Below are 16,385 nucleotides of genomic sequence, written 5' to 3'. Positions count from 1 at the left end.
ATTTTATAAAGATAATAATTAAGTATTTTGTTAGAACTCAATGATTATCCTAATTATATTTTAGATTTTTTATATTTAAAATGAGATGTTTATCMTGTATTGGATTGTGTTTATCTGCAATTAGTTACGCGAATTCAGTTATGGGATGAAATCGGATAGAGATGAAATCGTTTAGGGATGAACGGGTTTAAGAGTTTTAAGAGTTTAAGAGTTTTAGTCAAATGCTTTATAATATAGTATAGATTAGAGATGAATAAGAGATCAAATAGATTATCAAATTAAAAAGGACGAGATCCGGTCATTCAGGACTAAATTGGGTCTGTTTTTGAAGTGAATGATTGATTGAGGACCAGTCCAGATAAGAACCAGGCTAGTCAAAAATCTATTTTTGACCATTCGAATTTGTTTCTACATAAGCGATAAGAAACTATTTTTAGTAAAAAAAAACCCAGAAATGTTGATTCAGTTCAGATCGAATTTTTTATTTGTAAAATCAGACGAAATCGGATAAAAATACATCTCTATCTGATATTATAGATCGAAAATACATGAGTCATGACACATGATTTGAAATTGGTTTCTAGAATGCAATCTCCCCAACATATGATGTTGGTGTTTTTTTGCGTTTTTGGGGGAAATCAATATCAAATTGTTTTGAGTAAACTACAGATTTGGTCCTTGTTGTTTGTCGGGGTTTTTTTTTCTGTCTTTTTCAGATTCAGAATTACAAGATGGTCATCGTGATTTATAAAAACGTTCGAACTTAGTCTCTTTCTCTAATGGGTATTAAAAAATTATGTTACGTGAGGGGTTATCTTCGTCTTTTTATCGATGTTTTTGTCTTACACCCGACCAAAAACCAGAGGAACCAAAATCATATAATCAATTTTTATAAAAAAAATTGATAAAATGACAAGAATGTTCTTGGTTTAATGGTCGTTAGATGTCGTGACCAAATACAGATGTTTTTACAGATTATAATGGTCATCTTGTAATTTTAAAATTATAGAGATGAAAAATGTTATTTCGATCAACCACAAGGACCAAATTTGTAGTTTACTCATTTGTATTTTTTAAAGTGTTTTTCTAAAGAAATTCATTGAAAAGTTGTATGTCAACGTTCACGCGGTTTCAAATGAGATCATGATTTTGTCTTATTTTATCCATCCATTTGATTATTTATTTTATAAAAATATTGTTCACATACATACATACAAATATATATATACATACATACATACAAATATATATATATATATATATATATATAAAGAGAGAGAGAGAGTGTTTGTTTCAAATGCAACTCATCACATTTATACAATCAATACAACCTAATAAATTGAAATATTTATAGAAATAATGAGAGTTTATTTATTATGATTTAAATATTTATGGAAGACGAATAAGATTTATTAATTATGATCAATACTTTATATTATGAAACAATCAAAACTTCTATGAAATTACATATTTATCAAATTAAATGGACGGTTAAGATTGAGTTGTATTGGTTGTACAAATATAAGAGCTTGTATAATAACCAACCCTCTCTCTCTCTCTCTCTCTCTCTCTCTCTATATATATATATATATATATATATATATATATAAATAATTTGTTTGAACAACAAGCATTAAAATATATTATATTTAATTTGATATATAGTTTAATAAGTATTTAATTATTAAGGCAAATATAAAAAAAATGTTTTTATATTTAGATTTAGGGGGTGTTTCGAATTACTTATTTGAAACAATTTATGTTTTTCTACAAAAGTAGTTATCAACTTATTATAAGTTAGAAATGTTTAACTTTTTCAAAACCGGTTTGGCACCGATATAATTTATTTATCCAAAAATTCAAAGCTGCTTGTTACTGATGTCACACCGAAATAAGTCAATAAGTTGTTTTATAAGCAACTTATTAACTTATGTTTTTCTACAAAAGTACTTATCAACTTATTATAAGTCAGAAAGGTTTAACTTTTTCAAAAACTTCTTATTACCGGTTTGGCACCGATATAATTTATTTATCCAAAAACTCAAAAGTGCTTATTACTGATGTCACACCGAAATAAGTCAATAAGTTGTTTTTATAAGCAACTTATTAACTTATGATTTTCTACAAAAGTATTTATCAACTTATTATAAGTCAGAAATGTTTAACTTTTTTAAAAACTTCTTATTACCGGTTTGGCACCGATATATTTTGTTTATTCAACTTATGTTTTTCTACAATAGTATTTATCAACTTATTATAAATCAGAAATGTTTAACTTTTTTAAAAATTTCTTATTACCGGTTTGGCACCGATATAATCAGTTTATCCAAAAACTCAAAAATGCTTATTACTGATGTCACACCAAAATAAATCAATAATTTATTTTTATAAACAATCTCAAACACCTTCTTAGTAACAGTGAGAGCTTGTTTTGTGAATCAATAAATTATGATATTTTTGAGAAATAATTTATAAATATATTATTTTATTTAAATTTGATTAACTTTAAATATAAAATTATAAAATATGACTTATTTTAAAATAACTATAAATATTTTAAAAAAAGCATTTTAAATATTAAAATATAAATATATTTAATTTAAAAGATTTGATAATTCCAACGATATATTTGGTGGTAATGGATATAAATACAAAGTAGAAGTCACGTGCCAAGGAAGCAGAAATACAAAAGTCAACAAGTCTTCACACACATTTTTTTTTGAAATTCAACATTTACGTGCTTATTGACCAAAAGTCGTTTTCTATAAATCGAATCTTCTTATCAACGTTTTGAATATTTGTTTTTCTGTAACAAAAATCATTCATATAAATTTGGTCCATGTGGTTTGTTAAAAACGACAATTTTTTTTGTTTCTACAGTTTCAAAATTATAAGATGGTCATTTTGGTTTGTGAAAATGTCTGGATTTGATCTGTTTTTGTAACGGGTGCTAAAAAGTTTGTTAATGAACGATATTTTTAGTTATTTATTGATTTTTTTTTGTCTTTTATATAATAAAGGGAAAATTGCACCAAAATATAACCAACTTTCACCTGATGCCTATTTTTGGGGAACCAACTTTCAAAATCGTCATTTAGGGGTCTCTATCAAACTTTTTGTTTATTTAAAGGTCTGGTTGATCTGTTGAACATATAACAGGTAATTTAAGGGTCTCTATCAAACTTTTGGTTTGATTTGTCAAATTTGATTTAAACTTTAAGATTGATACGAATTGGTTAGATATAAAAATCTTGAATGTGATATTTTATATTTATTTTTTATTGCATCAATTAATTTTTTCTATTAAATTGATTTTTTTTTGCATTAATAAAAAACAATTTTTATTGTGGTAATTTGGATTTTTTTTAAAAATGTTCAATTTGATATTTGAATTAAAAAAACGATTTGAAATGAAAAATAGATTTTATTGCATTAATTTTTGGAAAAAAAAACTAATTTTAATTATTTTTCTATAATTATTTTGCAAGTTGGTTCCTTAAAATAAGAATCAGATGCAAGTTGGTTCCCCAAAATAACGATTTTGAAAGTTGATTCCCTAAAATATAAATTAGGTGCAAGTTGGTTTCCCAAAATGACGATTTTAAAAGTTGGTTCCCCAAAATAGGAATTAGGTGAAAGTTGGTTCCATTTTGATGCAATTTTCCCTATAATAAAAAAACCATATGAACCAAAACAGTAAAATCAATTTTGATTGGTAAAAGACAAAAGAAATCGAGAAAATGACAAAAGTGTCGCTTTTTTAACAGAACTTTTTAACGACCATTAGACAGAGGGATCAAATATGGAGATTTTTACAAACCATGATGGACATCTTGTGTTTTTAAAACTGCAAGAAAATGAAAAATGTTATTTTCAACATGTTTATCAGATATCACTTATCTTATCAGATGAGTATAATAAGAACTGATGATTTTATTATGTAATGAACATAGAAGGACCAAAACTTTTACCCAATAAGTGAAGAAGAAGACTCTTATCCAATAAATGCTTCCCGACAATTTATTTTAATGGAAAAAAATGAAAAGTTAAAAAAGAGTCGACCAACTTTTTTATTTTAAATGGTTTAGTCCCTAAACTTTTTTCACGATGAAAAAATCTTTAAACGTTCTCATTTTGAATGATTAAGTTTATGAATTTTTCTAGAATACATAAGCTATCGAACTGTTAAAATTTGGTCACCTTATATTCTTTTAATCCAAAAAAAGTTATATGTAACCGACTTTAAAGTAAAAAAAAACAAAAATCAATTTTAATGTTCCTGAACCCTACGTCATAAATCTCGTTGCAGACAACGGCGTTACTCCACTTCTCCCCATCATTATATGTTTTATCTACTGTCAATTACCGTCGTTGACCCCTGCCATCGATCTCCCTTTTTTTTTTCTTTCGATTGTCCCAGTTTTAGACCAATTTAATGGGGCACATATTATCAAGAAAGATGAAATCAGAAAGGAAAATCGATGGCAGGGCCAACAACGGTGATGGACGTGATAAAGTCCAAACGGCGTGAGCCGATAAGGGTTTGAATAACGTAAGGTTGTAAACGGTAAAACCCTTTTAAGTTTTTTATTTTAAAACTTTCCTAGCCGATTTCAGGCAGTTTTTCAGATTAAAAATATGTAGCAACCCATTTTTAGAAGTTCGATGGTTTATTTATTCAAATAAAAATTCAGAGAATTAATAATTTAAAATAAGAGAATTTATAGTTATTACGATTAAAAAAAATAGAAACTAAACAAAAAATTGGTTTTATTTACTTTTCCCTTGTGCCAGCTAGCATTTATTCACGTTCATTAATTTATAGGTCCAAAAGGACGAATGGGAGCATTCCACGTGGTTTTGGCTTCCAGATTTTACAATCCCACCGGCCACCCCCCATCCGACAATCCTTAAATACCTTTTTAAGGTATATAAAAAATTTTCTAAAATAAAATAAAATAAAATATAGTTTTGGTCCCTGTGGTTTACATAAATATCTGAAAGTGGTTCTTAAACTTCAATAACTATAATTATCATTTCTACTGTTTATATTTTACTTTGAAAACGACCCCTGCCCATTAACTTCGTTAGATATATCCGTCAAGTAAAGAGTATTTATGTCTTTTCACTCATTTCTTTCATATTTCTTTAAAAAAACAAATATTAATTAGTATATTATATTATTAATATAATATAGATTTATAATATATATCATAGGGGATCTGTTTGATTTTGCTTTAGTGAAGAAGAAACAGTCATAAGGGCTTTTGATTTCTTGGAGGCAAATCAAAAATCACTGGTGATGGAGATGCTTCTGGGACAATGGCCTGGCCTACCACCAAACAGGAACAACGATTGTATTGGTTTCAAACAATAAATCAATTCCAACGATAGGTTTCAGTTTCTTGATTCGATTTTTCATTTGTAATTCATATATGTTTTCAGACAACGAATCCATCTTGATTTCTCTACTTAGTAGACTATGTTAATCTCCATTTGATTTCAACAAAAAAGCTGGATTCGTTGGGGTTCTTTTTCGCTAAACTTGTCAACCACAAAATTGATGCAGTACCATTGCTATAGGTTGAGTTTCGGAATTTTGGTTTAATTTAGACTGGTCTTTTTAATCCACTTTCAGAATTAAAATTTGGTTGAGTTTGAAATTTTGTTTATCAAAGAAAGATGGCCGAAGGAGGTTGTCTGAGATGATCATCGAATTGTGGACAGTGAGAGGAAGAAAACAATCGTGGGGTTGAGCGTGTTAATGGAGTGTACACATGGACGTGTACTTTGAAAATTATTTATTAAAAAGGATAGAGAAAATAAAAGATTTAAAATGACCAAAATGGCCCTTACTTAATGGACAAGTTTAACAGAGTTAGCAACCAGGGACCATTTTCAAAGCAAAATGTAAACAGTAAAGACAATAATTGTAACTATTGAAGTCTAAGGATCACTTTCGAAGATTTGTATAAACCACAGGGACCAAAATTATAGTTTACTCTTAAAGAAAAGAATCTATTATATTAAAAAAAAAATTAACTATGATTTTCGTTCTTGTAGTTTGATATTTATATAACGGTTTTCATCCCTGTGGTTTGAAAACTGTTTTTTGGTTCTCGTGGTTTTCATTTTACTTTATTTTTTCGTTCCTGCATCTAACACTGTTAAAGATAGCCGTTAAAAAGTCCAAAAACTGATTTGGTCTTTGTCGTATATACAAATTTAAATATTTATCCTTAAATTTCATATATTATATTAGTAAATTATAAGTCTGGTGTGCACATACACACACATGTTTTATCTTTTTTACTTTTTCTTTCTTTATTATATTTTAACACTACATACACATATACACATACATATGTCATATGAGTTGAGTTTCAGTGAAAATGAGAGTTTAAGGTGATAAATGTAAGAACGAATTTCCACCATTGGATGCACATTAGAATGATATGAACTTAGATGAGATGACCGAGATACACCTGATCAATTCCTGCGAGAAGCACAATTCATGAGTGGACAAGAGATTAAAAGTGTTCAAGGGTTCAAATCACTTCTTACTTTTCGCACCTTAACGTTCGTTCTCACATGATCTTTCGCATATAACACACACACACACACACACACACACACATATATATATATATATATAGCGTTGTTTGATGAGCCTGCGTAGTATTAGGTAGTTGGTCAGGTAAAGGCTGACCAAGCCAATGATGCTTAGCTGGTCTTTTCGGATGATCAGCCACATTGGGATTGAAACACGGCCCAGACTCCTACGAGGGCAGCATATATATATATATATATATATATATATATAAAATTTAAATATTAAACATATTTGATTAATCTATAAAAATAAAGTTTGAACGAAAGTATGAAATAATGTGACTAAATTGCATTCAATAAAAACAAGCGGTTGGCATAAAATAAAATTAATTTTCTTTCTCAAATTCTATTAAATTTGTTCGAATAATAATTTAAAATAAATAAATTAAAAAAACTATTAATTTTAAAAAATTTCAATATAAAATTTTGAAAAAAAAAGGTTATATCATTTACTTATTAACTAGAAGGATATTCACGCAATGCAGCGAAATACATCTTGATTTTAATATTTTATTTTTTTATGTCAGTCGATGTTATAGTATGATCTTATATGATTTTGAAAAAGCGGTTATTTTTTTTATTTTTGAATAAAATATAAATTTGAATATATCATAAAATTTTGACAAAAATATAACAATATTAGTATCAAATTAACTATTTAAAATTCCTACTTTTTGTGTAATTTCTTAATTTAAATTTTTTATTATAATTTAATTTAGGTTCAATAACGAAATAATTTATATTTGGTTTAATAATATAATTTTTTTCACAAAGATAATAATTACTTATTTTGTTAGAACTCGATAATTATCCTAATTATATTTTAGATTTTTTATATTTTAAAATGAGATGTTTATCTTCTATTTGATTATGTTTATCCGTAGTTAGTTGCACGAATTCAAACATAACGCTTTAATGAGTTGTACTTATGCATAGTTTACTTATAATCTTGAATTTAAGTAATATGCTCAATATATAGTACTTCATGCATAAAAAAATGTTTTTAAGAGTTTTTGTCAAATGCTTTATAATACAATATAGATAATTTTAAGAAAATTATTTATTTTTTTATTATTATAGTTATTATAATTTTGAAAATATATTATATAGAAAAACAAATGTCTTGGTATTTTAATTAATAATTTTTTATTTTTGTTTTATCGAAGTTTTTATCCGTTTTATTTAAAAAACACCGAGTTTGTTTTTTACTAAACTTGTTTTAAAAACTGATTGTTTTAAAACGAGAAAAACTGCAAATCATATAATAAATATTTAGAGCTGAGGATTGTGTATGTTATCATCATTAATTTTTGATTATTACATTATTTCACATTATTATCACATCAAAATCACATTATCACAGCAAAATCATATCATAATTAAAAGGTCTCTATCGATAAGGACTAAATATGTAATTTCTCAAATCAGTTTTTGGGCTTTTTAACGGCTATTCTTAACGTCGTTAGTTGTAGGGATGAAAATGGGAGCAAAATTGAAACCATAAGGACAAAAAAAAGCGGTTTTTAAACCACAAGGACAAAAATAGTTATAAACATCAAATCACAAGGACTAAAATTATAGCTTACTCAAAAAAAATATTAAAAGAGGAAAAGTTAAAAAAAATCTAGCCAACTTTTTTTCATTTTGAATGGCTTAGTTTCTAATTTTTTTAACAAAAAAACCACTAAACTTTTTTTATTTTGAATGATTTAGTCCCTAAATTTTTTTGAATAAAAAAATCATTAAACTTTTTTTTGGACTTTCCCTATTTAAAATAACGACTTTGATCTATTACTTAAAATTAAATCAGATTAAGGGGTCTTCTATTAAACACTTATTAGGTAAGTGCTTATCGATATCAATTACTTTACTGATCGAGGATCTTACCTGATAAGAAGCATAACAAGAACAGAAAACCTTATGGTAAGTGAAGAAAACAACTCTAATCTGGAAAGTACTTACCGGATATAAGACGCTTATCAACAACCTATTTTTATAACTGAAAATATTACAGGATAAGGTAAGGGGTCGTTTACTAAACAATTACTTGATAAGTGCTTACCGAATAAATTTTCTTATCGAATGAACATGAGAATGACCAAGAATCTTAACGGGTAAGAGCAATAAGAAGGATGAAGAGTTTCAGGGCCGTCCTTGGGCCTGTTAAATCTGGCCTTCAGAACAGGGCTCCCAACATTTTGGGGCCCAATTTCACAGCCCATATGGATATACCTCTTCAGACTCTTCTTATCATTCGGCCGGCTAAGGTTTCAATTTTGGGTTTGGGCGTTTGGCGATGCCGATTTCTGGACTGCTGGACGAGGACGACGCTGGACCAGAACCAAACGCGCGCCTCATGCCCTCGACCCTTCACCCTCGTTGCCTCGATCTCCCCTCTCCTATCTATTCGTCCCTTTCACGATTGTCGCTTGAAGTCTTCAAAATGGCTAATGATTCGGTTTCATCTTCAGATATGCAACGACAAGTGACAACTAGAACAACGGTCAGATTTTAGATTATTTTTGTTAAATATAAATACATGTTTGGTCGATTTGTTGATTATTCGTTATCTGATTACTATTCAATGTTCTTAAAGCTCATAATCTCAACTATTTGGTCGATTACTTGATTGTTTTTTGCTGATTTCATTGTCATATGTGTTGGTCTTGGTCAATTGGTAACTTGGTTGGACTGTTGGTTGGACTGTTGGTTGAGTGAGTAGGTGGTCGATTTTAACCTAATTCCTAAATCCTAAATGTGAGATAAAGTATCCTCCTATGATTAATTGATTATGATTTATTGATTTATGTCTTTATTTAGTTCTTTGTATACACAAAGTCAGTTCTTTGTCTGTCAATCTGTCATGACTATTTGGAATAATGGAATTGCATAAGATTTAGGTTAATAGGTTCCCCATTTTCTCTTTTCTACCTGTCAAATTTTCTTAGTTAATAATATGGTTCCATTTACTGACTTTATGTGTTACCTAACATTTGCCTCCATTCGTCTTATTTCTTCAATTTATATTTAGCCATTTAGGCATTTAGCCTTTTGTTGCTTGTTCACTATTCAGAATCACAAGTATAAGAAAAAACTGAAAACTTGTTCACTTGTTTTAGGTTCATCTTCTTATTTGTTTAGGTTTGGTTCAAATTGTTCAAACTTCAGTGTTCAGATTGTTTAGGAATTAGGTTCAAATGATCAAATTATCGCCCAATCTACTTATATTTTTATAATAGTGTAACAGGGCCTCCAAAAAGATTGGGACGGCCCTAAAGAGTAGAGTTTTACCCGGTAAATGAAGATGACGACTCTTACTTAGATAAGCGCTAACAAATAAATTGTTACATTCGATATGTTTTGACGTACTAAAATCTTACGCATCAAAATAAATTATAGTGTTAGACTTCTATCAATAAATATTTACCGGGTAAGCATTTGGGTAAACGACCCCTAAGTGAGAGTGTATTTAAAAATGAATTTATTATTTAACCTAGTCAAATAGTCAATTCCGACTTGATTGTGACTAAATAATAAACATTAAAAATATTTATATTTTTAAATCATATAATTAAATTTGGTTCTAGAAGTGGGAGATAAGGTCGGAAAAGAACAATGAATACTTAGCCGTAAGAACAAGACCATAATGAATGTACAAATCTTAATGCAGAACGTACAAGCACGTGGTCCAACGCCAACGTTTCAAACATACAACCCAATCAAACGTTGAACAGCAAGACGTCCACATTTCACAGACTCCCTCTTATTTATGCCATTTTATCCCTTCCATCACCACTTCAAATCCTCATGCCATCCAAACCACCCTCCATTCTCCTCCGCCACCGCCGCCGCCACCACCACCACCATGCACTTTAGTCGCCTCTGCTTCGTTTTACCATCGGAAGGTGATGGTAACCCACCAGTTGATCACCACCATAAACAACCGAATACCAGACACAAACACCGGTCATGTGGTATTTACATTCATGATCTCCTCCGGCGAGCTCTTCACCGGTTGAACGATAAGAGACCGGATTTTGATTGTTGCGGTGGCTGCCGGAGACAACAGTCTAGTGTCTTTCACGATACCCAAGGAGTCCAGTTTCCGAACGAAAAGGTTTTCGCCGGCCACAGTCCCAAGATCTTTGGATACTCCGAGCTTTACATCGGCACCAAAGGGTTTAGCAAGGACGAGATCCTCGGGAGCGGGGGGTTCGGGAGAGTGTACAGAGCGGTGTTGCCTAGTGATGGAACCGTGGTCGCGGTGAAATGTTTGGTGGAGACCGGTGAGAGGTTCGAAAAGACTTTTGCTGCGGAACTGGCAGCCGTGGCCCATCTCCGCCACCGGAATCTGGTTCCGTTACGTGGATGGTGTGTCAACGATGATCAGCTCCTCCTGGTTTACGACTATATGCCGAACCGCAGCCTTGACCGGGTGCTTTTTGGGCGGGCCGCGGCATTACTCGCCTGGGAACGGAGAGTGAAGATCGTGAAGGGTCTAGCAGCAGCTCTATTTTATCTCCATGAACAATTGGAGGCTCAGATCATACACCGTGACGTGAAAACGAGCAATGTGATGCTCGATTCCCGGTTCAATGCGAGGCTCGGCGATTTCGGGTTGGCTAGGTGGCTAGAACACGAACTTAAGTACCAAATCAGGATGCCATCATCGAAAACCCGTAAGTTCAAGGTGACGGATACATCACGGATTGGCGGCACGATTGGGTATCTGTCGCCGGAGAGTTTCCAGAAACGAGGTGTTGCCACCGCAAAATCCGATGTTTTCAGCTTCGGCATCGTGTTGCTGGAGATTGCTTCTGGGAGAAAGGCGGTCGATCTCGCATTTCCGGACGATCGGATCATTCTCCTTGACTGGATCAGAGAATTGGCCGATGATCAGCTGCTTTTACAAGCAGCTGATCATCGGTTGAGAGACGGATCTTACAAACTTCATGATATGGAGCATTTGATCCGTCTCGGGTTGCTATGCACGCTCCATGATCCAGAATCTCGACCCAATATGAGATGGATCGTGGACGCACTTTCCGGTAACAATTGTGAGAAGATTCCTGATCTTCCTTCGTTCAAGTCCCACCCTCGGTACATCTCCATATCTCCGCCAATTAGTAGTAGTAATAATAGCAACACCGCTACTCCGCCATCAACAATCACCACCACCACCGTTGCTACCATATCCGTGAGCTCAACCGCCTTCATCAGCGCCAAGGGAGAAAGCTTGTACGCAACCACAGAGCTTGGATCCAGTGACGATGGCATGATTTCGACTTCGACGTCGCATTTGAGCCGCCGCCAATCGAAAATATTTCCGATGGTCCAACCACCGCGAGAGATAAGCTACAAAGAGATCATTTCTGCCACAGACAATTTCTCGGATTCTAACCGGCTAGCAGAGGTCGACTTCGGAACGGCATACTATGGCGTTCTCGATGACCACGACATAATTGTGAAGCGGCTCAGCATGAAGACATGCCCGGCACTGCGGGCGAGGTTCTCGAATGAGCTCTCGAACTTGGGACGACTTTGCCACCGGAACCTCGTGCAACTCCACGGCTGGTGCACCGAACAAGGTGAGATGCTCGTGGTCTACAACTACTCGGCTAACCGTGTCTTGGGTCAGCTCCTCTACCATCACAACCATCGAGCACCACAGTCACTCCTGCAATGGGACCACCGATACAACATCGTGAAATCACTTGCGGGTGCGATTCAGTATCTTCATAATGAATGGGAAGAGCAGGTGATTCACAGAAACATCACCTCTTCCGCCATCTGTATTGAGCCCGACATGAACCCGAGGCTTGGTTCATTTGCCCTAGCAGAATTTCTCACGAGAAAAGAACATGACCATCACGTCGAAATCGACAAGAAAAGTTCAGTACACGGGATTTTTGGGTATATGGCGCCAGAATACATGGGATCAGGGGAAGCGACCCCGATGGCGGATGTTTACAGCTTCGGAGTGGTGGTCCTTGAGGTGGTGAGCGGACAGATGGCGGTGGATTTCCGGACTCCCGATGTGTTATTGGTGAAAAGGGTACACGAATTCGAGACTCAGAAAAGGGACTACAAACAATTGGTGGATCCTAGACTAGGTGGAGAGTATGATCACAAAGAAATGGTCAGGCTGGTGAAGTTAGCCATCGCGTGCACACGGTCGAACCCAGATTGTAGACCAACCATGAGTCAGGTCGTTAGCATACTCGATGGTCGTGACAAATGCCTCACGGAAATAGGGAAAAAGAAGGAGAATACCGAAGAATGGAAAGAAAGGAACGCATTATCGCTGTCATTAGTTAGGAGGGTTCAAGCATTAGGAATACAATGACTTGGTATCCACCTTATTTTGCAGATATGTATAGAAGTTTTGAACTTAAACAACCATTTCATGAAGTTAAATGTTGCATATTATAAACATATTCAAATCAATCTTATATTGTTACCAGTGCTGTTCTTAGATTCCTGTCGTGTGAGCTTCGTCATTGGAGTCGATCCCAACCCAGTTGATCATAGAGAATAGGAATTCCCGGAAGCCGACTTTCCCGTCGTTGTTCCAATCCATTTCTTCTGCATTTATGCACAATTGGTACCGTCAAAAAAAGAAAGGATTTGGACAAATTATGACTTTCTTTTGTTTAGCCATTATGGTGCATTTAGTACGCGGACAAGACTGGACGTGTGACAGTGAGGTAGGTAGGTAAAGGATGAAAAAATTATGAAAGGTTTTAGAGTTATAATTTAACATAGAGGTGCACGATGCTCAGGATTTTAAGGCTGGGGCCAGGCCTTCCAAGCCCATTTTCAATGAGAGAAAAAAAGGGACTAAGATCTTTTATTAGGGACAGGATTTGTGGTTGAAAAAGGGACCAATTGGGATTTTCCAAGCCGGCTTAACCAGGTCTTTTCGGACTTCTCCGGACCGGGCTTTTCAGGTTGGGCCTAGGCCAGCCCCCAAAATTTTGGCTAGATCAGGCTTTGAGGGCTGGCCTGGACCAAGCTTCGGATTTTTTTGTGCATCTCTAATCATTACATCTTGACTTCTCTCTCAGATTTTGTTCCACCTATTTTGGTGGGACAATAAAACATGCATATTGTCCCACTCACTAGGGTCCGGTCATGTATTTTTCTAATGTCACACCAAACGTGTGACAACAAGTTTATACTGTCATGTCATGTGTACCAAACACATCCTTAAAGTCAGGCAGGGGATTACTGAATCGGGTCCTGGTGATGTGGATCGGAGATTTCTCCATAGGGAAGGCCTCATCCATAGCCTTGACCATGTCCTTCTTGTTCAACTTTCCGTCGCCATTTGTATCAAGAAACAAGAAAGCTTCAATTATGGTATCAAATGTTGCTTTAACCTCTAGAGATCGCATTGTTGTTGCCTAAAACAAAGGATTTATTTATCAGATTTTGCTCAAGAATCTGAAAATAGATCAAAGAACATTGTGGTTACCTTATGCCAAGAGGAGGAAGTACCCTCCAAGAGATAAACAAGGCACAGAACAACGATAAACTGCTTAAATTTCATGCCTTTGCTTCCACCCAGATCACACGACTCAAAAAGATCATCGATTTCCTGATCCGTGCATTCGAATTGCAGTTTTTGTAAGCATTTTGCTAGCTCCTCGCGGTCGATAGTCCCATTCGAATCAACATCTGCATAAGAAAGAAGAAACAGATTAAGGGGGAGAAGAACAAAACCATTGTTCTATCTATACACACAATAATAACCATAGGAAGCAAAAAATAAACTCAAACATGGTGTTTAAATGGTTCATCAATTTGCTTGCATCAAAGAGCTTTGATAGGGTTTTATATGATTTCAAATATTCTATAGTAGTAAAGACAATCCTTGATATTCATAATTGTTGTTCAAATTCTGAACCACTTAGACTTGAGCAATTCTCTTCGATATATGTTAGGAACCTTCATTCTATTCTAAGAGCATCTCTAATAGTTTTCTTCGTAATTCTCCTAAAATGGAGAAACAAAACTAAAATCCTATTGGTGCTTTATTTTGGAGATTCTAATATTAATTATATTATTAAAATATTCAATAATATAAAAAAGAGTTGTGTAGTAGGTAAGGGAGTTTTTAGGGGGAAAATGGTCTCTCCAAAATCTCCTTTTTCTTCAATTTGGATGAGTTGTTGGAGATGAACGGGTGGCTTTTTCAGACAGTTATCTAATGAGGTTTCAAAGCATCTCCAACAAATCCTCTGCATCTCACAACTGCGAAGCTCGAAGACGGATTTAGAGTACAATCAGAATTCAAATCCAACATCATGTTTATTGATTCAGTGGAATCCTTCATCACATCTATAAATGAAATCCACAGTAACAAATAAACAAGCAAAATAGGATGAAGATGAATGTTGTTAAACTGACCATACTGTTGAAAAACACCTCTGATCTCTTCCAATCCTTTTCTGAGCTGCGGAAACCTTAGAATTATGCTATTGATGGATCTGATATTGCTATTTCCTGGTGTACTGCTTTGCTTGACCTCCATCATTTTCCTCTCAAGCTTACTGTCCAACCTCTCATACCTATTCTTCGAATTGCAACAACGCATCATTCCTCCGAATTTGTTGGATAGCGACTTGAGAGTAGGACATGGACGAGAGGTACCTTCAAAAGATATTAAACAAGTAATTTTGATGATATATTATTGCACTTCTCTATTATGAAGCAGCTTAAGGACAAATTTGAACCAATAAGGCAATAATGGCAGAAATTTTTTTTTTAGCATTCCAATTCGAACATGAACATGACCTCAAGCGATAGCATTCAGACGCATGATTCACACACGATCATAATCGAATTAGAGAAACCAGCTCTGTAACACTAAGACATATGATTGATCACACTCAAATACATCAAAAATCAAGCTATCAACTACAAATTTCTAAAAAAAAGCAAAACGAAATTCAGAAAAAAAGACCTACCCATTGAAGATTCGATTGTTTGAATGGTTGATTTTGTGATTGGGGCACAGAGAGACATAGTTAAATAGAAAGGAGAGTCTCAGTGAGAATGAAGAAAAGGAGAGCATTGTGGAAAGGAATCGGGTTCTGTTAAAGTGAGATAACACAGTTTCCCTCCTTTTTGCTTTCTCTCTCTTAAAAGACGCCATGAACATAAGCATTTTGGAGCTCAACCAAAAGTGAAATGATTTTGTAAAATCTGTTAAATTTTACATATATGGTCCCTGAAATTATGGAATCTTGTCACTATAATTTGCTTATTACATTTTTGGTCACATTTAAATTGTCTTACAAACTTGGTCTTTGCGTACGCCGTTAACTTTTTGCCGTTAAGTAAGACTTGTGTAACATCTTCATAAGGTCAAAAAATTTCACTTGTACTCAAATCAAAATGCCTTTTTAAGTTACATATTTTTCCGAAATTTATATGCAGAGTTAACGAAAAAATATGCAAAATAGCAACATACTTTTATAAAAAAAAATTATATCATTATATTTTCAATTTTTTTATTACAACAATGTACCTTCAAGATATTTTTATTAAAGCATCGTACTTTCAAAAATTAACTCATTATAACATTAGATAACTTACCCAATGCTATAACGGGTAAATTTTAGTTACTCAATACTATAACGGGTAAATTTTTGAAAGTATAATGTCCTAATAAAAAATATTTTGAAATTACATTGATGTAATAAGAAAAACTGAAAGTACAATGTTATAATAAAGAAATTTGTAAAACTAGATTGTTATTTTTTGCA

General features: G+C 33.3%; 2 protein-coding genes across 3 annotated transcripts; one reads left to right on the top strand and one right to left on the bottom strand.

The window, feature by feature from the left end:
* The first annotated feature begins 10,477 nt into the window (after positions 1–10,477).
* On the top strand, positions 10,478–13,072 carry LOC112519509 (receptor like protein kinase S.2-like). Its single transcript, XM_025127665.1, has one exon. It carries the CDS (start codon positions 10,478–10,480, stop codon positions 12,956–12,958), a length of 2,481 nt encoding a protein of 826 aa, XP_024983433.1. The 3' UTR covers positions 12,959–13,072.
* On the bottom strand, positions 13,020–15,683 carry LOC112519510 (probable calcium-binding protein CML22). Of its 2 annotated transcripts, none has more exons than XM_025127666.1 (5): positions 15,585–15,683; positions 15,025–15,267; positions 14,090–14,292; positions 13,844–14,018; positions 13,020–13,197 (listed from the first exon to the last, which is right to left on the bottom strand). In XM_025127666.1, the coding sequence occupies exons 1-5, from the start codon at positions 15,640–15,642 to the stop codon at positions 13,085–13,087; spliced, it is 792 nt and encodes a 263-aa protein (XP_024983434.1). In that variant the 5' UTR covers positions 15,643–15,683; the 3' UTR covers positions 13,020–13,084. The 2 variants fall into 2 exon arrangements, with proteins under 2 accessions (XP_024983434.1, XP_024983435.1); XM_025127667.1 differs by lacking the exon at positions 15,585–15,683 and adding an exon at positions 15,412–15,470.
* Positions 15,684–16,385: the final 702 nt, after the last annotated feature.

This window comes from Cynara cardunculus, assembly GCF_001531365.2.
Source record: "Cynara cardunculus var. scolymus isolate 2C chromosome LG 10, CcrdV1, whole genome shotgun sequence".
In the NCBI taxonomy this organism is placed as follows: Eukaryota; Viridiplantae; Streptophyta; class Magnoliopsida; order Asterales; family Asteraceae; genus Cynara; species Cynara cardunculus.
The sequence above is the reverse complement of the archived record's forward strand: the minus strand, read 5'-3'. Positions and strand labels throughout refer to the sequence as shown.

Bases quoted from the DNA above. Each gene is read 5' to 3' on its own strand.
- LOC112519510 (XM_025127666.1), bottom strand. From the start codon at position 15,642: ATGTCTCTCTGTGCCCCAATCACAAAATCAACCATTCAAACAATCGAA. The intron at 15,268-15,584 runs GTAGGTCTTTTT...TATCTTTTGAAG, and splicing joins AACAATCGAATCTTCAATGG to GTACCTCTCGTCCATGTCCT. The intron at 14,293-15,024 runs GTCAGTTTAACA...TTTCTTATGCAG, and splicing joins AGGTGTTTTTCAACAGTATG to ATGTTGATTCGAATGGGACT.
- LOC112519509 (XM_025127665.1), top strand. From the start codon at position 10,478: ATGCACTTTAGTCGCCTCTGCTTCGTTTTACCATCGGAAGGTGATGGT.